Source organism: Thalassophryne amazonica, chromosome 9, assembly GCF_902500255.1.
Source record: "Thalassophryne amazonica chromosome 9, fThaAma1.1, whole genome shotgun sequence".
NCBI classification, from domain to species: domain Eukaryota; kingdom Metazoa; phylum Chordata; class Actinopteri; order Batrachoidiformes; family Batrachoididae; genus Thalassophryne; species Thalassophryne amazonica.
Genome location: NC_047111.1, coordinates 75,791,540 through 75,815,645, shown reverse-complemented (window position 1 = coordinate 75,815,645; position 24,106 = coordinate 75,791,540). Strand labels below are relative to the sequence as shown.

The 24,106-nt window shown below is 41.3% G+C and overlaps 1 protein-coding gene across 10 annotated transcripts in view; it reads left to right on the top strand.

Annotated features, from left to right (window-relative positions):
- The window catches only part of LOC117517424 (neurexin-2-like), a 643,324-nt gene that overhangs the window by 577,304 nt on the left and 41,914 nt on the right, over nt 1-24,106 (top strand). For all 10 annotated transcript variants that reach the window (XM_034178438.1, XM_034178436.1, XM_034178437.1 and 7 more), the window contains one exon: nt 19,941-20,112. In XM_034178438.1, coding sequence (XP_034034329.1) covers nt 19,941-20,112 — 172 coding nt within the window. The remainder of the gene's footprint in view (nt 1-19,940; nt 20,113-24,106) is intronic.

Genomic DNA, 24,106 nt, shown 5'->3' with positions numbered 1-24,106 from the left:
CAGGGTGTTACATCCTGCTGTTCTTAATGCTGTGGTGGTATTTTAAGGTGCAAGAAGTAATTGTGAAGAATTAAAGCTGACATTGTGGTTATTGCTCCCACATCTTCCTTTCCAAACAATATAAAGCGGTGGAAGTAGTACTTGGATATTTTATTCATGCAACAGTCATAATACCACACTTTAGAAATACATTTTTACAAGAAAACATGCTTTTCTGAAAATATTATTTAAAGTTATACGGCCTGTCAAATTTTAAAAAACTGACAAAATCTAGTTTAAACCGAAGTCCAAGCATTGTAATGTTGGTTTATTTTTGAAACACGTTTCAAAATTACAGCTTTTCTTAATGAAGAGAACATATTTAGGTCTGGGGAATTCAATAAGGAATATTTTATTTTCCTTTTAACGCTGTATGCAGGAGGACATGCATGTGCTCATGCATGAGGTTTTGAAATTACCGGAAGTTACCTTTGACCTTGTGTGATGTGCATACAAGAAGCGTACAATGCGCAAATGTATATGCATCAAAATATTCTTACCAACTAGAAAGAACTCATTACACAGAACTGCACGTTTCAGAATAATATATCCAGTGCATCCAGAAAGTATTCACAGCACTGCACCTTTTCCACATTTTTTATATTACAACCTTATTCCAAAATGGATGAAATACATTTTTTCCCTCAAAATTATACACACAATATCCCATAATGACACTGTGGTGACATTTTTGCAAATTTATTAAAAAAAAAAAAAAAAAAAAAATTACGTGTACATAAGTATTCACAGCCTTTGCCATGAAGCTCGAAATTGAGCTCAGGTGCATCTTGTTTTCACTGATCATCCTTGAGATGTTTCTACAGTTTAATTGGAGTCCACCTGGGGTAAATTCAGTTGATTGAACATGATTTGGAAAGACACACACCTGTCTACATATAAGGTCCCACAGTTGACAGTGCATGTCAGAGTACAAACCAAGCATGAAGTCAAAGGAATTTTCTGCTGTGTTCTACTGTATTTGTCTCAGGGCACAAATGTGAGGAAGGCTACAGAAACATTTCTGCTGCTTTGAAGGTCCTAGTGCGCACAGTGGTCTCCATTGTCCATGAATGGAAGACGTTCGGATCCACCAGGACTCTTCCTAGAGCTGACCACCCGTCTAAACTGAGTGATCGGGGAGAAGGGCCTGAGTCAGTGAGATGACCAAGAACCCAATGGTCACTCTGTCAGAGCTCCAGTATTACTCTGTGGAAAGAGGAGAACCTTCCAGGAGGACAACCATTTCTGCAGCAATCCACTAATCTGCCTGTGGCCAGACAGAAGCCCCTCCTTAGTAAAAGGCACATGGCTGCCTGCCTGGAGTTTGCCAAAAGGCACCTGAAGAACCATGAGAAACAAAATTCTCTGGTCTGATGAGACAAAGATTGAATTCTTTGGTGTGAATGCCAGGCATCATGTTTGGAGGAAACCAGGCACCATCCCTGGAGTGAAGCATGGTGGTGGCAGCATCATGCTTTCAGGATGTTTTTTCAGCATCAGGAACTGGGAGACTAGTCAGGCTGATGAAAAGATGAATGCAGCAATGTACAGAGTCATCCAGAGCTCGAGAGTGCACTTGACCTCAGACTGGGGCAGTGGTTCATCTTTCAGCAGGACAATGACCCTAAGCACACAGCCAAGATATCAAAGGAGTGGCTTTAGGACAACTCCTCGAGTGGTCCAGCCAGAGCCCAGACCTGAATCCAATTGAACATCTCTGGAGAGATCTGAAAATAGCTGTACACCAACGCTCCCAGTCCAATCTGATGGAGCTTGAGAGGTGCTGCAAAGAGGAATGGGCAAAACTGCCCAAAGATAGGTGCATCAAGCTTGTGGTATCATATTCAAGAAGACTTGAGGCTGTAAAGTATTGAGCAAAGGATGTGAATACTTGTGTCCATTTGATTTCTTAGTTGTTTATTTTTAATAAATTTGCAAAAATAATTAAAAAAACTTTGCATGTTGTCATTATGGGGTGTTGTGAGTAGAATTTTGATGGAAAAAAATAATTTACTCCATTTTGGAATAAGGCTGTAACATAACAAAATGTGGAAAAAAGTGAAGCCGTGAATACTTTATGGATGCACAGTTTAATAGTATTAGATTCTAATGTATTGTTACAATATTTTCCTGTGAGATGTAGTAGCCTACATGCATAAAGTCGCAGAAAAAACAAATACCCAAGCACAATACAATAAAGGTATGTAGTTACTTACTACCACTGCCAGTACATATCTAATTCACAAGCTGCCTGGATTCACATTATGTAACCTTTGTTTAATGCAACATCATTGTTCTCTTCAAAGGATGTGGAGGAAACTTAATGAAGACTAAAAGACAAGAATGAGCATTCAACAAAATGCAAAAAGTCTTTTCACTGGAACACATCACACTCACATAAAATTGACTGCATGTTTGTTTTGGGGGTAAAATAGAATAACAGCATTGAGCCACTCAATTACCATGAGCTTGGTGCAGCAGATCATCCCTATGTTGTTTCCATTTTTTTAAACTGTGAGATTGACTTTGCTGTCCATAGTCCTCAGACACTTTCTTGTAAATATGCAGGCTGGTGGATCTCTGCAAAACCAGCTGAAAAGATTTTTGGGGCATCTGCCAAGTTTTTGCACACAGACAGATTGATTACTTCAGCACCTATTACCGTTCAGCAGAGGGGAATCAAAGTGCTCACCGGGCGCAGATGTTATGTTGTTTTGGTTCATTTAAGCTTCAAAACTTCACATCTACCCTGTTATTGCTGAGATATATGTTTATTATGATAACTGGTTAGTGTGTGTGTGTGTGTGTGTGTGTGTGTGTGTGTGTGTGTGTGTGTGTGTGTGTGTGTGTGTGTGTGTGTGTGTGTGTGTGTGTGTGTGTGTGTGTGTGTGCGCGCACATTATGTTAGCCAAGTGGCCTCTGTGTGTGTGAGCGTGCATGCAGGCGTGTGTGTGTAACTTCGATCACAGAGAAACTGGGGAGAGCTGACATTTGCATTTAGTATGTTTATGTATTTTGGGTCAAAGATGAACTCTGCCAAAATGGAATGTTGATAGGACTAATATTTTTGGAGAAGTATAGATATTAGCAAACAACACTGAACAACAGATGTTGCTAACTACATTCTGAAATCACACACCATTCCAGCAGAGGGCGGCAAGTCATCTCTGGCTATTCTGACAGTTTTGAGGTCATAGCACCCAGCACTCATATTACCCTGGCAGCATTTATATATATATACAGTATATCGGATCAGTGTAGCATCTGCAGTGATGCGGTCGCTGTATCGGACTGTCGTGGTGAAGAGAGAGAAGAGTAGGGGGGCAAAGCTCTCGATTTACCGATCGATCTACATTCCGATCCTCACCTATGGTCATGAGATTTGGCTCATGACCAAAAGAACGAGATCGCGAGTACAAGCGGTCGAGATGAGTTTCCTCCGCAGGGTGGCTGGGCGCTCCCTTAGAGATAGGGTGAGGAGCTCGGTCACTCGGGAGGAGCTCGGAGTCGAGCCGCTGCTCCTCCACGTCGAAAGGAGTCAGTTGAGGTGGCTCGGGCATCTTTTCCGGATGCCCCCTGGACGCCTCGCTGGAGAAGTGTTCCGGGCACGTCCCACTGGGAGGAGGCCCCGGGGAAGACCCAGGACATGCTGGAGGGACTACATCTCTCGGCTGGCTTGGGAACGCCTTGGGGTTCCCCCGGAGGAGCTGGAGGAGGTGTGTGTGGATCGGGAGGTCTGGGCGGCTTTGCTTGAGCTGCTGCCCCTGCGACCCGACTCCGGATAAAGCGGAAGAAAATGGATGGATGGATGGATATATACAGTATGTCACGTGACATGGATTGTTCATCCCATTCGTGTTGCATTGCATTTAGAGTGCAATTTGGTTCCATTTAGAGTACAAATTTGGTTTCATACATTTGGTACCATTGTGCGCACACACACACACACACACACACCTAGGCACATGCACTCACACACAGAGGCACACACTTCAGATTTGGTAATTCGGTGAAAGCTCGGCTTTGCCTCATTGAATGGTATGTTCCAGCTTTCATCTCATGAAATATTCGTACATTGAACTCATAAACATTAATTTTTTTGTATTATATATATATATATATATATATATATATATATATATATATACGAGGTCTGTGATAAAAGTAACGGACCTTATTATTTTTTTCAAAAACCATATGGATTTGAATCACGTGTAACTACATCAGACATGCTTGAACCCTCGTGGGCATGCGAGAGTTTTTTCACGCCTGTCGGTTACGTCATTCGCCTGTGGGCAGTCTTTGAGTGAGGAGTGGCCCACCCTCTCGTCGTTTTTTTCATTGTTTAGGAATGGCTCAGAGACTGCTGCTTTGTTTGATAAAAAAATTTTCAAAACCTGTAAGGCACAACTGAGTGGACACCATTCGATAAATTCAGCTGGTTTTCGGTAAACATTTTAACGGCTGATGAGAGATTTTGGTCTGGTAGTGTTGCCGTAAGGACGGCCCACGGCGCCTGACGGCGATCTGCGCTTTGAGGCGGCAGTGTCTCGCCGTTTCAAGTTGAAAACTTCCACATTTCAGGCTCTGTTGACCCAGTAAGTCATCAGAGAACAGAGAACTTTCAGAAGAAGTCGGCATGAGGAGTTTATTCGGACATTCCATTGTTAACGGACATTTTGTAATGAAAGAACATGCGGGCAGAGTCGCATGTTGGGCCGGACCCGACCGCGGGGGGTCGCGACAGGAAAAACACCTCCGTTGGAAACCTTAACGGGCAAGTTGGAACATGCCCAAGCTGTTAAACAATTTCTCAGTTACTCACTTGTTGAAAGCCATCAAAAGCCGCCTGAATTTTACAAATGGTTTTCAACACGGAGGTGTTTTTCCTGTCGCGGCGCACACAGATTCGCCAAGTCATCATGGAAACGACTTGGCGAATTTGCGCGCACGTCTTTCATTAAAAAATGTCCTTAAACAGTGGAATGTCCGCATAAAGTCCTCATGCCGGCCTCTTCTGAATCTTCTCTGTTCTCTTACGACGTCCTGGGTGAATTAAGCCTTAAATTAGGATGTTTTCAGGTCGAAACAGGCCAACGATGGCGCCTGGAAGCGCTGCGCGATGTCCCGCTCCGTGGGAAGTCCTTACAGCGACAGAAACACCCCATAATCTCTCATCAGCCGTTAAACTTTTCACCGAAAACCAGCTTAATTTCTCAAATAGTGTCCACTTGGATATTCCTCACAGGTGCAGAAAAAATGTTGCTAAAGCAACGCACGCCGTCCGCAGCGGCTATTCAGACAAAGAGATTCCAACGGGCGGGATGGAGCACTCCTCACTCAAGGCCTGCCCACAGGCGAATGACGTCACCGACACGCGTGAAAAAACTCACGCATGCGCACGAGGGTTCAAGCTTGTCTGACGTAAAAACATATGAATCAAATCCATTTATTTTTTGAAAAAAATAAAAAGGACCGCTTTTTTCATCACAGACCTCGTATATATATATATATATATATATAGAGAGAGAGAGAGAGAGAGAGAGAGAGAGAGTTACTTTAAGAGCAAATTCAGAGAGGGCTATATGCACCATATGTACATGCACCGTATACTGTGGTTGGAAATCTTGGATAGAATAATAGACTAAGCACAGTCAAGCCTGCACAGCTGACTGATAGTTTTATCAAAAGAGATGTTCTGAGATGTCAGTGCTGCTCACTATCCCCACTATTAGCATCAGCATCTCAGAAAGATATCAAGCATGCCACTGAAACAATAATCTTGGAGATGCTTAGCTAACAGATCAAGTGCATATGCCACAGATGGTACCACTTGGAGGAGAAGGCTGGAGGTTAAGCAAAAGAATGTCCAAAAGACATTAGTTCACTAACAGAGGTGCAAAAGGGAAAGAAAAGGACAGGCTATGGCTGAAAAAAGTGCAACTGTCCATAAATGAGTCCCTGGAAACCACCAAACAAAGACTGTCAGCTCTGGCAACAAGGCTGAAGAAATACACCAGACCTGTCAAGACTGACCAATGCTGGAAAGACATATGAGAGAACAAAGCATCCCGTAACGCTGTTGCCCAGGGACTGTTGGACTTGACCACAGCAACCTCACAGTAGAATAACCAGTCATTGTTACAAATGTAGATATCCAAAAACATGTCTCAAGTATGAAAAGCTGGACAACACAAGGATATGACATGATTCAGTGGACTGCCTGAAGAAGTTAGCAGTACTCCATGAGCACCTGGCAGCACAAATGAAACATAAACACACAGCAGGAAAATATTGATCATGAAAGACCGCCACAAAGCTACAGTACTTTCAAACTTCTGGTAAATAACTTGTATCTGCACAACATGGAAGCTCCTGAAGGAGATAGGAACACCAGAGGATCAAATCAACTGCAAATGTCCAAAGAGCAGCCACTCAAAAACATGAGCAAAATAAGAGCAGTTGTGATAGATCTGGCAAATATACTATCAAGAAAACACATGAGCAGATTAAGAAGTACTATGGGCTGAAGGAAGAACTACAAACGATTTGGAAGGTTAAGGCCAAAGTGCTCCCAGGGGTAATATGACGACTAGGTGCTATGACCCCAAAACTGTGAGAATAGCCCCACAGATTCCAGGTACAATTTCTGAGGTTTCTGTACAGCTACACAGAAGAGTGCAGTCCCCAGAACAGATTAGATTCTGTGCAGGACCCTCAAACTCCCAGGCCTCTGTTAGAGGTCCTCCAGGGATTTTCAGCTTTTTCGATAAGGTGCCTTACAAAATAATCCACTTCTTCCACTTCCTGAGTAAGATACCAGCCTAACTGTTCAGAACACCAATATGAGGAATAATCTGAGTGGGAAATTGCACAAGAGTGTAAATCATGCTAAAAAAAAAAAGTGCTTAAGGAAATTGGACCATGAGGTATAAAGAAAATAAGCACTTTTCTGATCACACATCAGATTTAGGATTGCTGCTTTAAAATGCTCACATAATTAACTGGAACTGGAACTCTAATGATGGGGTATACTGAAGGACAAAGGAACCAAAGGAACAATCCATTAATGAATTCACAAGAGAGTACAGTAGGCTGATGCTGCTTTCAGACACTCATGTTTTTAATGAGTGAAAGATAAAACACACAAGAAAAGAGGAGTCCGATCAAGAAGATTTAAAAAGAATCCATGTGATAACATCAAACTCTGACACTCTAATGAACATATCACTATAAAAAATTTATTTATAGTAAACTACTGGTAACTAGAGTTGCCAGCTTGATGCTGTTGTTCGACAGTCTTACTGTACTGTTAATCCACAGTGTGCCTCCTACAACTTACAACAGCTTATTACTGTAAAAACAATTATAGCACTGTCCCACTGTTAAATTACAGTAAGCAGATGTGGTTGCCAGGCTAATTACTATAACTATTATAATAAAATAAATCAATAAATAAAAACACTGAAACAACTCAGATTTCATTCAGCTTCTTGTATCTTGCTTGAGGTCATCACCACAGGAGGTCTGGTTCTTCTAATGCAGCTCCAAGCTGTACAAGGAGAACGGAGCACAGCCAGTCTTGAACCAGGAATATTTTGCATGAGAAGAAAGGGCACTAACTGCATGTACTAAATGCACTACTGCATTGGTCATTTTAACTCATCTGTTTTAGCCTACTGATATACCATATTTACTCTAATAAACTCCCCGGGGGTGTGAATTTTTCATGAAGAGGGCATTTGCGTATGCGTGCATGCATGCTGTACACAGTACAGCCTTGCGGTACATACGTACATGCGTACTGCATGCAAGAGAAGTAGCGCAGAAATGAATTTGCTTTTTCTGCATACAGTAGCTGCTACACAGTTCCATAAAATGGCTCCACGCAAGCATTTTACTCGGCAGCGTTCAAGCCAAAAGCTGTCAAAGAAGCGGAAGAGAAGTGCCGTTCGGATTTTCTTAGTTGATACGTAATGCATCCGGGAGTGGTGTAGGAACAAGGGTAAGCTTGCAACCCTGGCCAAAACAACAAAATGGCTGCCTGGTTGGAGGGGGGGTGGCAGGCATTTGTGTGACAGGGAAGGGTCTGAAATACGAGGCACTGCAGCTGCATAAGCAACATGGAAACCAAAACAGACTTGATGAGATTTCATGGCAATGAGGTAGAACTATTTCATTTTCATTTACTCTGTTCTCTCAGGATTTCACATTTCCACTATGTGGTATCTGGAAAGTTTCACAGGTGCAGTAACCAGGGTTACCTGCAGGGGCACTGAGCACCAGTATAAAAGGCTGTGACTACATACAGCCAGACACAGAAGTAGGGAGTGATGAGCAGTGGCTATGAAAGCTGGAAATAAATGTTCGCTAATGTTCCTGTGCAAACTCATTGGCTTCCTTTGGCTATATTGGAACATCTATGGCAAAACACACTATATGCAATGTGATGAAAAAATCAAGGAGGAGGGGTTTTTTATTAGAGAGGGAGCTTTCATTTGCGTAAATACGGTAGCTAACTTGTGGCACAGTGGCTTAGTGGTTAGCACTATTGCCACACAACAAGACTGTCCTGCGATCGCTTCCCGCCTGGTCCTTTCTGTGTGGAGTTTACATGTTCTCCTCTGGTTTATATGGGTTTCTTCAACATGCTTTTTTAGGGTCTGCTCCTTTCTCTAGGCTTGACCAAGGAAATGTCTCTTCATCTGGACTTGGTTCAAGGGTGCTGGGCTGTGGCTGACCACTGCTCCTCGTGGTTGAATTGTGTTTAACTGTATTCAGGATGGGTTAAATGCAGAGGACAAATTTCATTGCATGTACAATGACAATAAAGGCTTCTTCTTCTTTAATTCTAAACAGATATATTTTTTAATTCCAAACATTTTATGTTCATATGAAGAATTTATGAAAAATATTACGTCTGTTTACAATCAAGTCGACTATATCAGAAGGGTAAACCAGATGACTTAAGCAGACCAATACACAAGGTTGGGTAGGATTACTTTGAAATGTAATCCAAAAGTAATCAGATTACAAGTAATCCAAATGTATGTACATACATACATGTAATCCACATGTATTCTTTCAAAGTAATCCTACCCAACACTGCCAATACACTAGTGCACTGCACAGTGCACTTAGCAGATGGGGTTACTGCACCTGCCTCCTAACTTGAATATCCCTGGTTCAAGGCCGACCATGTCTCATTCCCTTTGTATAGCTGGAGCTAAATTAAGAAAGCCAAATCAACATGGATCCCAAACAGAACCTCCTGTGGTGACCCCAAGCAAAATGAAAGAAGCCAAAAGAAATCTCATTAAACAGATTTACTTTTTGTTTTTGTTTTTGCAGAATTAGTCTGGCAACCACAGCAGCTAACTGTAATTTAGCAGTGGGACAATAATAAGCTGTTGTACATTACAGAAGGCACACTGTAGAATAACAGTGTGCTGCCATTAACTTGCTGTAAATTAACGGGGAGATGTTTTATACACACACACACACACACATATATATACATATATATATGTGTGTGTGTGTGTGTGTGTGTGTGTGTGTGTGTGTGTGTGTGTGTGTGTGTGTGTGTGTGTGTGTGTGTGTGTGTGTGATACAATACACTTTATTGTCCCTTCCCGGGAAATTTGTGTTGGACTCTGAGAGCTGCACAGATAAAGCTGCCAAGGCATAATTACATAACTCATGCATATTGCACATAACTTAATACACACACCAATATTGCACATACCCCTATTGCACAGCAGTCTCACACTGATGGTTCGTGCATAATGCACATATCCTTAATACACATATCCATATTGCATATACCCCTACTGCACAGCAGTCACACATATTGTTAAAAGGAAATGCTGACAATACAGTAAATAACAATGAATAAATAACACAGAATAGCAAAGACACCGTGACATTAATGCACAATCCTGCTACATATCCCAGGAACCATTGTTTAAAACTGTAATTGACATGGACGCGAATGAGTTTTTAAAGTGATTCAGTCTACATTGAGGGACTCTGTATCGCCTACCAGAAGGTACGAGTTCATACTCGGGGTAGAGGATGTGGGAAGGATCCGATAAAGCTCGCTGTGCTTGTCTGAAAACAGACTGTTCATACTTGAACTGCAGGGAAGAGTTTTCAGTCCTCCCTACAACTTTCATGGCAGTCTTCACCAGATGAGCAAGCTTAGATTTTAGCTGGATAGAGAGATTACCGTACCAAACTGATATCCCATACTCGATATTGCTTTCCAAAACAGCCTGACAAAACAGAAACAAGATGTTCTGATCAACCCCAAACACAGTGAGTCTGCGCAGAAAATATAGTCTTTGCTGTAAATGGGAGCATAAATTATTGACGTGTTTCCCAGCTAAACTGGTTATCTAAGTAAATGCCTAGATACCTGTAAAAGCTGACCTGATTGACCGTTTTGTCATGGATTACTGGGGGGTATGATCACCAATTGAGCAAGGGTTGATTACCATCTCCTCAGTTTTCTTTACATTTATGGTAAGAAAGTTAGCATCACACCAGTGGACAAAAGACTGCACTTTGTCAAAGTACAGTGATGGATCTGAGTCTTGGCAGTGTCATCAGAAAACTTAAAAACATGGTTTCCATGAAAGTGTCTAATACAATCGTTACTATAAAGAGTAAAAAGGACAAGCGAACTGACACAGCCCTGAGGTACACCCGTACTGATATTTTTTGGATCAGAGATGGTGTTGTTAACTCTGACATTTTGAATTCTGTTTGTTAAAAAGAACACAGTAAAACCATTTTATAATTACAGGGTTTACTGTAAGTGAATTAGTTTTTGAATCAGTAAATGAGGCTGTAGCATGTTAAAAGCAGAACTAAAATCAATAAATAAAAGACGTGCGTAGGCCTTTGGGTCTTCAAGGTGTTTTAGTGACAGGTGAGTGATGCCATTAATGGCATCGTCTGTACTCCGCCCTCTCCTATAAGTGAACTTCAGAGGGTCTAGATTGGAATTTATCTCTGACTTTAAAATAGACACAATATGTTTTCTAAGCATTTCATAACAACATAAGTTAAAGCCACAGGTCTATGAATGTACAGCTAAAATGATTTTACAGAAATCGCTGGGTTTTTCAGATACATATTTCAGAGAAAGCAGAAGCTTTTTATAATTTGGAGAATGTGTATCAGTTCAAAGGAATTTGAAAACAGCTTACATTATGGATCATATAGCAGTTTAAAGTGTTTTTACTATTTATAATGATCTGTCATTTCTATCCAGATGTTGCTTTTTTATGGATAGAAAAATCGGCATTAGAAAAGATTTCCGGGGTGGGGGGTTGTCCCTTGTGTTCACCAGACAGGCAAACATGACACTGCTGACTGTGATGAAGAGAAGAGATATTTTATCATTCCTGTGGGAATAAGACACTAAATTCTCTATATCCTTGTTGCAAGCATCATGTGTCGAGATCACCCTGGTTCTGACAAATACTCCAGGATTTAAAAAAAAAATCTAGAAAAAACATCCAAGACAGACAGATGGCTGGTATCAAACAATAATTCTGGACTGTCTGTGCTGTGCATTGTAAAGCTGTATCATGTGCCATCATTTTTTTCTTGTCTAATCAGTGATTAACCCTGATAAAACCACGTTTGAACAGTTGTTTATCATTCTCTTCTCATATTAATTATAGCAACAGTACTGAAGGCTTTTGAGATGAGGTTTGCGATTCTGCATTGAAAGCTCCAGTGAGAAGAGGGAGCCTTCCCAGGATAAGACTCCTCCAACAGAGCTGATGTCCTTGTCAAAACATCTATTATACGTGGGAGTTGTACAGCTTTTCATGAGAAGCTGTCAGCCTGATTTTATACCCAGGGACAGGGGTATTACACTGATTCTTGTTTTTAAAAAAAAAAAAAAAAAACAGTGATCGCTTAACACGAACGTACTTGTGTTTACTAAAGCTTTCATGCGAAAGTGTTGCTTTGCCAGCGGTAACAAGGTGATCTGGGGCTGTTTTGGAATCCTACTGTTTTTTTAATGATTTAGAAAAATGCAAACGTCTTTTTTCCGAGGTGTGTAAAGCCCTGTGGCAGGCCGTTCTGGCCCCGGAGATGTTAACTGTTGTCCAGAGGACATGGACTGAATTTGACCTGAGGCTGCACCATTCTGTAGTTGCCTAATGACTACTCATCCCTGTGCATCATGGAGAAGTAATTAAACCGTGGCCATCCAAATAGGTCAGCGTGTGCAGAGTATTAATAGATAAGGAATACAACAGCAATTACAGATTACAGCCTCTCACTCCCCCGTTCAGGTTCCTGCTTCAAAATGTCACAGTAGATCTATAAGTAGTGGTTACCACAGCTGTTCTGTGATCTGCACAGACTGCCTAGCACCGGTCATCACATATGAGCTATGGTTTGATTGCAAAGTTTAAATAATAGTTTCTCACTGTGACATGTTTTGAACATAATAGGTGGGTAAATCTCAATGCAGAGTTGCAGTGAGTTCGAAGTTGTGTGTTCATGTAAATGGAGTATGTTAAAAGCCAACACTATCTGCTGCTTTGCGGTTGGCAAATCATATTACAAATTTGCAATATGTTGAGGTCCAAGCATGGAAAGAATCACTCTGAAATATTGTATTTAAAATGGAATAAACAAATTCAAATGTGTGAAATACCAAGTGTTCCAATACTTTTGAGGAACAGCATCTTACATCTCATATACAACCCCTGGCAAAAATTATGGAATCACCGGACTTGGAGGATGTTCATTCAGTTGTTTAATTTTGTAGAAAAAAAGCAGATCACAGACATGACACAAAACTAAAGTCATTTCAAATGGCAACTTTCTGGCTTTAAGAAACACTATAAGAAATCAGGAAAAAAAAATTTGGCAGTCAGTAACGGTTACTTTTTTAGACCAAGCAGAGGGAAAAAAAATATGGACTCACTCAATTCTGAGGAATACAATATGGAATCATGAACAACAAAAGAACGCTCCAACACATCACTAGTATTTTATTGCACCACCTCTGGCTTTTATAGCAGCTTGCAGTCTCTGAGGCATGGAGTTAATGTGAGTGACAAACAGTACTCTTCATCAATCTGGCTCCAACTTTCTCTGATTGATGTTGCCAGATCAGCTTTGCAGGTTGGAGCCTTGTCATGGACCATTTTCTTCAACTTCCACCAAAGATTTTCAATTGGATTAAGATCCGGACTATTTGCAGGCCATGACATTGACCCTATGTGTCTTTTTGCAAGGAATGTTTTCACAGTTTTTGCTCTATGGCAAGATGCATTATCATCTTGAAAAATGATTTCATCATCCCCAAACATCCTTTCAATTGATGGGATAAGAAAAGTGTCCAAAATATCAACGTAAACTTGTGCATTTATTGATGATGTAATGACAGCCATCTCCCCAGTGCCTTTACCTGACATGCAGCCCCATATCATCAATGACGGTGGAAATTTACATGTTCTCTTCAGGCAGTCATCTTTATAAATCTCATTGGAATGGCACCAAACAAAAGTTCCAGCATCATCACCTTGCCCAATGCAGATTCGAGATTCATCACTGAATATGACTTTCATCCAGTCATCCACAGTCCACGATTGCTTTTCCTTAGCCCATTGTAACCTTGTTTTTTTTCTGTTTAGGTGTTAATGATGGCTTTCGTTTAGCTTTTCTGTATGTAAATCCCATTTCCTTTAGGTGGTTTCTAACAGTTCGGTCACAGACATTGACTCCAGTTTCCTCCCATTCATTCCTCCTTTGTTTTGTTGTGCATTTTCGATTTTTGAGATGTATTGCTTTAAGTTTTCTGTCTTGACGCTTTGATGTCGTCCATGGTCTACCAGTATGTTTGCCTTTAACAACCTTCCCATGTTGGTGTATTTGGTCCAGAGTTTAGACACAGCTGACTGTGAACAACCAACATCTTTTGCAACATTGCGTGATGATTTACCCTCTTTTAAGAGTTTGATAATCCTCTCCTTTGTTTCAATTGACATCTCTCGTGTTGGAGCCATGATTCATGTCAGTCCACTTGGTGCAACAGCTCTCCAAGGTGTGATCACTCCTTTTTAGATGCAGATTAATGAGCAGATCTGAACTGATGCAGGTGTTAGTTTAGGGGATGAAAATTTACAGGGTGATTCCATAATTTATTCCTCAAAATTGAGTGAGTCCATATTTTTTTCCCTCTGCTTGGTCTAAAAAAGTAACCATTACTGACTGCCACAATTTTTTTTCTTGATTTCTTATAGTGTTTCTTAAAGCCAGAAAGTTACCATTTGAAATGACTTTAGTTTTGTGTCATGTCTGTGATCTGCTTTTATCTACAAAATTAAACAACTGAATGAACATCCTCCGAGGCCGGTGATTCCATAATTTTTGCCAGGGGTTGTATAGTGCAGCAGATTATGAGGTTAAACCAGCAACAATGGTGACAAAGGTCAGTTTCAGTTTATACAGGGGTCAAAAGTTAAAGTTGCTCCATTAATTTTACTCCAGCTGTATTTGTGCTGAATTTGATGCTTGTATCACCATTTGAAGGATTGTTTCAGTTATCTGCTGCACTAATAAGCCAACAGTGCATGAACCAGCTGCTGTCTGTTAGCTTAAACGTGTATATAAGGCAACCCGAATTAAAAGAGAAATGCTGCTTTTAACAACCTGGGCCTCATTTCTGGCATAAAATACAGTCGTTTACTCATCAATAAAAGTTTTGTGTCATTAGAAGTCCATAGTTCAACAACGTGTTCAGTTCAAATCTGAAGCACACATTTTTCTTCTTCTACTAAGGTGAATTAGAACTTTTTGTGGTACACAGCACAAACTACTGCACAGGAGGAACCTAGCAGTCAATGTGACTAACTGATTTGAAAATGTAGCTCTTTTAACCAGACATGTGGTGCAGTGACATGTCAATCTTCTGTGTCCAATCGGATTTCAGGGGAGTCCTGTGAAACCCCAGCCTCCGCTCTAGCTCCACCCATGCCAGGAAGTGTTCAACATTTCCTGTTTCACTGTGACTGAAAAGTTGGCACTTCCTGTTTGAGTGTGAGCTTGCCACTGAGTTTCCATGAGATTCCATGGGATCTCATCTGTCAACCCAGGAAGTGTTTGACATTTGAACATTTCCTGTTTTACTGTGGATTTGAAAATTGGCACTTCCTGTTTAGGACGCCCTGTACCATGAGTGAGCTTCACACCGCTGCGCAACGCTTCATTCATATTATTGTTATTTATTTATTTATTTATTTATTTATTACATCCACAAAGGGCATAATAAAATCATTGACGTTTATTTATTTGTCTGTCTGTCTGTTTGCAGGATTGTATCAAAACTACTGCACAGATTTTGACAAAATTTTCACCACAGATAGATATTAGGCCATGGAAGACTCCCATTAAATTTTGAAGGTGATCCAGATGTAGATTCTGGAACAAGATTTCATTTCATATAGGCTTTGAAGGATTACATCAAAAAACTACTTCACGGATTCACAGGAAATTTGCACCACAGACAAATGTTAAGGCATGGAAGCCTCCACTGAATTTTGGAAGTGATCCAGATCAAGATTGGCGGACATCAGAAATCTTGGATTGCTCCTGTTTTTTTTGTTTGTTTGTTTTTGTTTTTTTCTCTTATTACCAGAACCTCTAAGCCTAAGGTCTCTGTATAGAAATAATACAAAACTTAACTCCTTAAATGTGTCAGTGTAAATTTTTTATTCACTTTCTTGAAAGGTTTTTCAAAGGCTTGTACATGTGATAATAGGTCATGGAAAAATGTAAGAACAAAATTTTCACTGCATAATAGCAGCCATCAAGGCAAGCAGAGAAAAAAAATTCTGTCTTATTATATATCTGCAGTCTCCTCACTGATGCAACCTTTTGATATATGAAAGGAATAATCAGTTATATTACATTGCAGACTTCATAGAATGTGCAGTGAAGGTCAAATATAATTCAGTCGGCACATTCCTCACACAGAGTGCTGAAAGCATTGTCTTTGTAAAGACAGTACATTTTGTGCACAGAGGACGGCAGTTCTGAATCGTGTGCTGTGAACAACCATATTGCATTCCAATAAAAACACTACACCAGCCAATTTCAGTGTTTAGCTGAGCTCCCCTCTATGGTTGAAGCTGTGATATAGCGCAAACAGCTGGCACATTTTAGTTTTGAATATGAACCTGTAGGTTTAGAGTAGAAAAGCATTTATACAGAGCTCGATAGTGACTATACAGTGGTAATAAAATTTGTGCACTGTGTGCTTTTATGTGCACAAGACTACTCGTATAAACCCAGGTACTTGTTGCATCCGTGCTCAGCGGTAAATGAGCAGTGAATAATGAGTCACACTGCTAACAACAAATGCACTGCTATTTATTTTCATTAATAATAATAATAACACACAGTGAATTGGTTCGGCAGAGGTGATGCCTTGCTCCTTTGTGCAGTCCAGCAGAGTTGTTCACCGTTTCTTTTATCCCTGAAATATTTTTTGACCTGAAAGTGCACAAGGACAGGTACAAAAGGACGTCAGGCACAGCGAGCCCACATATTCTGTTTTCAATGTTTCTTATTAGTGCCACCCAAAGGCTGACTGGTGAAGCAGCTCTGACCTTAGATGAAGGTTGGTGGGAGCAACGAGAGGCTGACATGGAAGGAAATTGCTCAACCAAAAGAGAAACAGCAGGATTCTGTCAACAGTGATCCATGTCGGGAAACTTGAGCTAGTTGCCAAAAAAAAAAAAAGGATGCTGAACCCAAAAGAAAGAAAAAAAACACATTGTACATGTCACAAAAATATGCTTTTCCCGCTTTGCTGATGTTTCCATCTCAGCAGCGCAGCAGCAGCCATAGCACACAAAAGCAGCTGTCACACTGTGATGGATTGAGGAAATGTACTGTTGTGTTCAAAATAATAGCAGTGTGTTTAAAAATGTGAGTAAAGTTACATACACGCAAATGCATTAGGAACACTGCACATTCTATTACAATTTAAAACATGAGGAAAAAATTGTCAAACTTGTTATTACTTTACAGAAAATGAACAAAAAGGAATATTAGGCTGTTCAAAAAAATAGCAGTATCTGCATTTTTCTTCCAAAACAGGTGTCAACCAGATGGTCCTTATTCAAGGATGAAGGCAGCAAATATTGTACATGCTGGTTGTTGTACATTTTTCTCTGAAAATCTGAATAAAATTGGTTGTCCAGGCATTGTTCAGAAGAACAGCGTACTTTGATTTTAAAACGTTTATTGGAGAGAGGAAAACATGTAAAGGAATGCAGAAAATGATGGGCTGCTCAGCTAAAATGATCTCAAATGCTTTAAAATGGCAACAAAACCAGAAATACATGGAAGAAAACAGAAAACCACCATTCAAATGGATCAAAGAATAGCCAGAATGACAAAGACTCAGCCAATGATCAGCTCCAGGGTGATCAAAAAAGGTCTAAAGTTACCTGTGAGGATTGTAACAATTAGAAGACTCCTATGTGAAGACAAGCTATGGCCAAGAAGCCACTTGAAAGTCCTGGTGTCAGAAAAAAACAGCATGTACTGAAGAGGTTACAATTTGCCAAAAAAAACAAAAAAAAAAAACACATTGACTGGCCTAAAGAGAAATGGTACAACATTTTGTGGACTGATGAAAGCAAAATTGTTCTTTTTGGGTTGAAGGGCTGCAGACAGTTTGTCAGATGACCCTCAAAAACTGAATTCAAGCCACAGTACACTGTGAAGACAGCGAAGCATCAAGATATGGGGATGTTTCTCATACTATGGTGTTAGGCCTACCTATCGCAAACCAGGAATTATGGATCAGTTTGAATACATCAAAATACTTGAAAAAGTCATATTGCCTCATGCAGAAGAGGAAATAACCTTGAAATGGGTGTTTCAACAAGACAATGACCAGAAACACACCAGCAAGTGAGCAGCTTCTTGGTTCCAGACCAACAAGGTAAACCTTATGGAGTGGCCAGCCCAATCCCGGGACCTCATACAATAGAAAACCTGTGGGGTTACATAAAAAATGTTGTTTCTGAGGCAAAACCAAGAAATGCAGAAGAAATGTGGAACGTAGTCCAATGGTCCTGGGCTGGAATACCTGTTCAGAGGTGCCAGAAGTAGGTCAACTTCATGCAACACAGATGTGAAGCAGTTTCAGAAACATTGGTTATACAACTAAATATTACTTCATTGATTCACAGGAAAGATAATGTTGTGTGTTGGGGGGGTGTGGCTGGACATTTTGGTGTTCTTTTCTTTTCTTTGCTCTCCAGGTGGTATGAAAACTGATTTGTCTGTGGAGAAGGTGCTGGCTGAAGAGTCCTTCACCCTCATCAATGTTATGTGCAGCACCTGTGGATGGTGCTCACATGCAACCTTAATGACTTTCAGCTGAAGCAGATAATGAGATGGCGTTCTGCATTTAAGCCATGTGTGATTCAAGCAGAATTGCCGGGAACTCGACCTTGTGGTGTTCGTTTGTGAGACGCTGAGGACCGCGCCTGGGTTTGACATCGTGCCTGTGAAGGAAGAAGGGTGAGGGACACATGCTGTCAGCACACATCAGAGGTGAATAATTGTTTGACTAATTGTTGATAGTAACTTGGTATTTTGTTACGCAGTATATTTGAATTGTGATGAGAATTGTGCAGCTCGCTTCTCACTGCCGTGGCGTGCGGAGTGGTAATCCTCCACCTGTTGTGAGAAGCTGCTCATTTACATAAAGCTTAAATACAGACCTGAATGTGTTGCTGATAGTGTGTGCCTTTTGAAGGATATTGCTTGTAACTGCTGACTTACCTCACCTCTTCTATCCTTCGCAGAGAGTCGGTTTGTCGTGTCCACCTGGGGGGTGTTTGGCGGTAAAAGTGAGTCCAGAAGCGCCGGGCCTCGATCCTTTTGGGCGCTGGAGAGCGTGCCAGCCTTCACTCCACTAGACTGACGCTGTTTTAGTTTGTACACGTTGTTATGCACCAAAGGGTGGAAGAAATAAATAGTTTTGTTATTGGAACCGCTTTCTGGTTATTTTAGCACTGGGTTCCATCAGACGCAGGTCCGCTCCTCAACCCGCGTCGACACATAACAGATAAATCTTCAAGCATTTTTCAGTTTATACAGTAAATGTTTTAGTTTGTAAAGAAAAATGCAGACACTGCTGTTTTTACTTTGTTTTTTTTTTGTTGTTTTTTAGTGGTTGTCTCCTCATTCCATCAGAGCCCCAAATCTACCAGAGACCAATGGATTAAGCGCCCCCCCACCGGACACATTATGTCAATCTTGTATAATCAATTTACTCAATCCGTCATAGTGTGGCTACACCATAACTCACTGTTTTATTACCCTGCTTGTCAGTAAAATGATGATATCAAGGCATTGTTGTCACTGGCATGTGTGTATATGTGTGTGTGCCACATAATTCAAAAATGGCTTGACAGATTTCCTTCAAACTCAGTGGGAATATTAATTGCTTAGATATATAGAGATGATTATATTTTGAAGTACTTTGGTCACAGATCAAGGAAAACATTGTCTGAAAAACACCTTTTTTGTATAGCTCATCAACCAAGAAGTCTAGATAGATTATTCAAAGCATATATTGACTATTTGGATTGATTGGTATGAATGACTGCATAAATAAGTCACACACAAGTCATATAATGAAGTCATGACATAGATTGTGTTCCAGTATATTTACTGGTGCATTTATATTGTGGTATGCATCAGCCTTCTGATGTCTTTCATTTCACACTGTACTCTTGTGTGTGTGTGTGTGTGTGTGTGTGTGTGTGTGTGTGTGTGTGTGTGTGTGTGTGTGTGTGTGTGTGTGTGTGTGTGTGTGTGTGTGTGTGTGTGTCCTGCAGGATCAAGGCAAAATCTGTGTCATCTTCAATGTAGGGACAGATGACATCACCATTGATGAGCCTGCTGTCATAGTTAACGACGGCAAGTACCATGTAGTACGCTTCACACGCAGCGGTGGTAATGCCACTCTCCAGGTGGACAACCATCCGGTCATTGAGCGATATCCGCCAGGTAAGATCTTTACTTCAAACCGCTGACATGTGAGATACAGGAAGACTGCAGAGGACTGCATGTCTGCCTCATTTCAGAAAAACTTGTGAAATGCGATGGTAATTTGTCTAAACACATGCAACCGTGTCCATCCAGTTATTTTATTATTCTGTACGGTGTTTACCTGCAACATGCACAAACTATAAATTGACAAACTGATCGAATAATCTTTTTTTAGCAGTGAATGGCTTTTCATGGGCATTTTTCACTTTTTGACACCAGCAATGGATGGCAAGTGGGGAGGGGTACAGCAGATGAGGACATCCGACTCAAAACTGTATTTTCGTTACATTATCTTTTTAAATAAAAATCCATTGTCTAGCCCAGATTATGTACAAGAGACTGTGTTCTCATCCAGTACGTTGCTAATAATTCAGATGAAGATTGTCGTTGGCATAAAACATTTTGTTGTGAACACGATATATCCATCTTTCATCGACTGAACACTGAACGTTATGACGGGGCACAGACTCAGTTATGGTGTTTTACATTATATTATAACTTGATCTATCAAATGCCATGTAAATATGCATTTAATATTCACAGTAGTACCTACACAATGCTGTGCAAATGTTTTAGATGCTTTAAATGTGCCTAAAAACTTTTTAAACTGGTGTAAAACTACTAAATATCTAAATATGTTTGACTATGAAAGAGTATGTTGAAAGTACATTATTTCTTTTAAGAAATAAAACTATGTTATTCCTTTTGGGTGGTCTCCACACAATGGGTGCATAGGTGCATGCATTCCTCTGTACGTGCATATGTGTGTGTGAACAAAATGAGCAAAAAAAAAACATCCTGGATGGATGTTAACCAAACATGGTGGGAATATTACTTGTGGTAGTGTCTCTAGATGTCTCTGGGTTTCATCCTGCAGTTCACCTAAAACATAAGACAGCTATGTCTAAGAACACAGAGCTTCCATACACATACTCCGTTTGAACATCCACATATACAACTGACTGCAAACACTTAGTACACACTTACACACCCACTGGTAATTGTCCTATTGCACAATCATACCTGGCCAAGATTAATGGACATAGGCCAGAATTAGTGTTTATATCAGTCCCACCAGCCCTTTGGTTATCCTGAATATTCATTCTGAAGGTAACAGCTGGAACGCTGAAGAATATGTGTTGGGCTGTGGAATATTTTCTGTGCTTTTATGATAATAGGCTGCTCATAGCTTATTTGAAGGGACAAGTGTTTTAACCCCTATAATTTTCATAGCAGTCTGTTCCAGACAAGCAATTTGATTTCACCTGCACTGTAGTTGCCATACCAGACTATAATGCCATATCAAGAGTAACATGTAATTTTAACAATAACATGTTATGTTGGCCTGGTATGATGATGATGAGTTACCAGTGGGTGGGTGTGTAAGTGTGTACTGTGTACTAAGTGTTTGCCGTCAGTTGTATATGTGGATGTTCAAACGGAGTATGTATATGGAAGCCCTACGTCTGCACTAAACTCTAGTGTAGACTTTCAATGGGGACCTTCTAGCTAAGTGAATATACCATCAATGTGTACACTAAGGTACTTCTCCTGAGTGATTCTAGATAACTACTGTCCATGGTCATCCACTGCCTCCAGGTCAAACAGTTTTCCTCAGAGTCAGAACAAGATAGTTATTGTCACACCACTGCATAAATCAAATACAGCTCAGTCTGGGAGTATGCACCAATGCAGCACATGGCCGCATCCACCATATAACCCCAGTCGAACCAAACCTCTTGAAAGAAAGCATCTATCTGCCAAAGCCAGGTGAAGCATGGCTGTCCATTTGGTCTAAAGCAGCCATGGTCTAATCCATTCCACCTCACAAGTGTGCCATATCAAGATGCTGATTAGACACCATGATTAGTGCACAGGTGTGCCTTAGACTGCCCACAATAAAAGGCCACTCTGAAAGGTGCAGTTTTATCACACAGCACAATGCCACAGATGTCGCAAGATTTGAGGGAGCGTGCAATTGCCATGCTGATAGCAGGAATGTCAACCAGAGCTGTTGCTCGTGTATTGTTCATTTCTCTACCATAAGCCGTCTCCAAAGGCGTTTCAGAGAATTTGACAGTACATCAAACCAGCCTCACAACCACAGACCACGTGTAACCACACCAGCCCAGGACCTCCACATCCAGCATGTTCACCTCCAAGATCGTCTGAGACCAGCCACTCGGACAGCTGCTGAAACAATCGGTTTGCATAACCAAAGAATTTCTGCACAAACTGTCAGGAACCTTCTCAGGGAAGCTCATCTGCATGCTCGTCGTCCTCATCGGGGTCTCAACCTGACTCCAGTTCGTCGTCGTAACCGACTTGAGTGGGCAAATGCTCACATTCGCTGGCGTTTGGCACGTTGGAGAGGTGTTCTCTTCACGGATGAATCCCGGTTCACACTGTTCAGGGCAGATGGCAGACAGCGTGTGTGGCGTCGTGTGGGTGAGTGTGCCTTAGACTGCCCACAATAAAAGGCCACTCTGAAAGGTGCAGTTTTATCACACAGCACAATGCCACAGATGTCGCAAGATTTGAGGGAGCGTGCAATTGCCATGCTGATAGCAGGAATGTCAACCAGAGCTGTTGCTCGTGTATTGTTCATTTCTCTACCATAAGCCGTCTCCAAAGGCGTTTCAGAGAATTTGACAGTACATCAAACCAGCCTCACAACCACAGACCACGTGTAACCACACCAGCCCAGGACCTCCACATCCAGCATGTTCACCTCCAAGATCGTCTGAGACCAGCCACTCGGACAGCTGCTGAAACAATCGGTTTGCATAACCAAAGAATTTCTGCACAAACTGTCAGGAACCTTCTCAGGGAAGCTCATCTGCATGCTCGTCGTCCTCATCGGGGTCTCAACCTGACTCCAGTTCGTCGTCGTAACCGACTTGAGTGGGCAAATGCTCACATTCGCTGGCGTTTGGCACGTTGGAGAGGTGTTCTCTTCACGGATGAATCCCGGTTCACACTGTTCAGGGCAGATGGCAGACAGCGTGTGTGGCGTCGTGTGGGTGAGCGGTTTTCTGATGTCGGTGTTGTGGATCGAGTGGCCCATGGTGGCGGTGGGGTTATGGTATGGGCAGGCATCTGTTATGGACAAAGAACACAGGTGCATTTTATTGATTGCATTTTGAATGCACATAGATACCGTGACGAGATCCTGAGGCCCATTGTTGTGCCATACAAGAACATCTCCTCATGTTGCAGCAGGATAATGCACGGCCCCATGTTGCAAGGATCTGTACACAATTCTTGGAAGCTGAAAATGTCCCAGTTTTTGCATGGCCGGCATACTCACCGGACATGTCACCCATTGAGCATGTTTGGGATGATCTGGACCGGCGTATATGACAGCGTGTACCAGTTCCTGCCAATATCCAGCAACTTCGCACAGCCATTGAAGAGGAGTGGACCAACATTCCACAGGCCACAATTGACAACCTGATCAACTCTATGCGAAGGAGATGTGTTGCACTGCATGAGGCAAATGGTGGTCACACCAGATACTGACTGGTATCCCCCCCAATAAAACAAAACTGCACCTTTCAGAGTGGCCTTTTATTGTGGGCAGTCTAAGGCACACCTGTGCACTAATCATGGTGTCTAATCAGCATCTTGGTATGGCACACCTGTGAGGTGGGATGGATTATCTCAGCAAAGGAGAAGTGCTCACTCACAGATTTAGACTGGTTTGTGAACAATATTTGAGGGAAATGGTGATATTGTGTATGTGGAAAAAGTTTTAGATCTTTGAGTTCATCTCATACAAAATGGGAGCAAAACCAAAAGTGTTGCGTTTATATTTTTGTTGAGTGTATGTAAGCATCAAAGGTGACTACAGACCCAAACAATGAGTCAGCACTTCTGTCTTTGTGCATCCTGCCCACTACTGGAAGCTCCTGTTTACTATATAGCTTCCAGCAGAGAAGCAGTTTCGAGG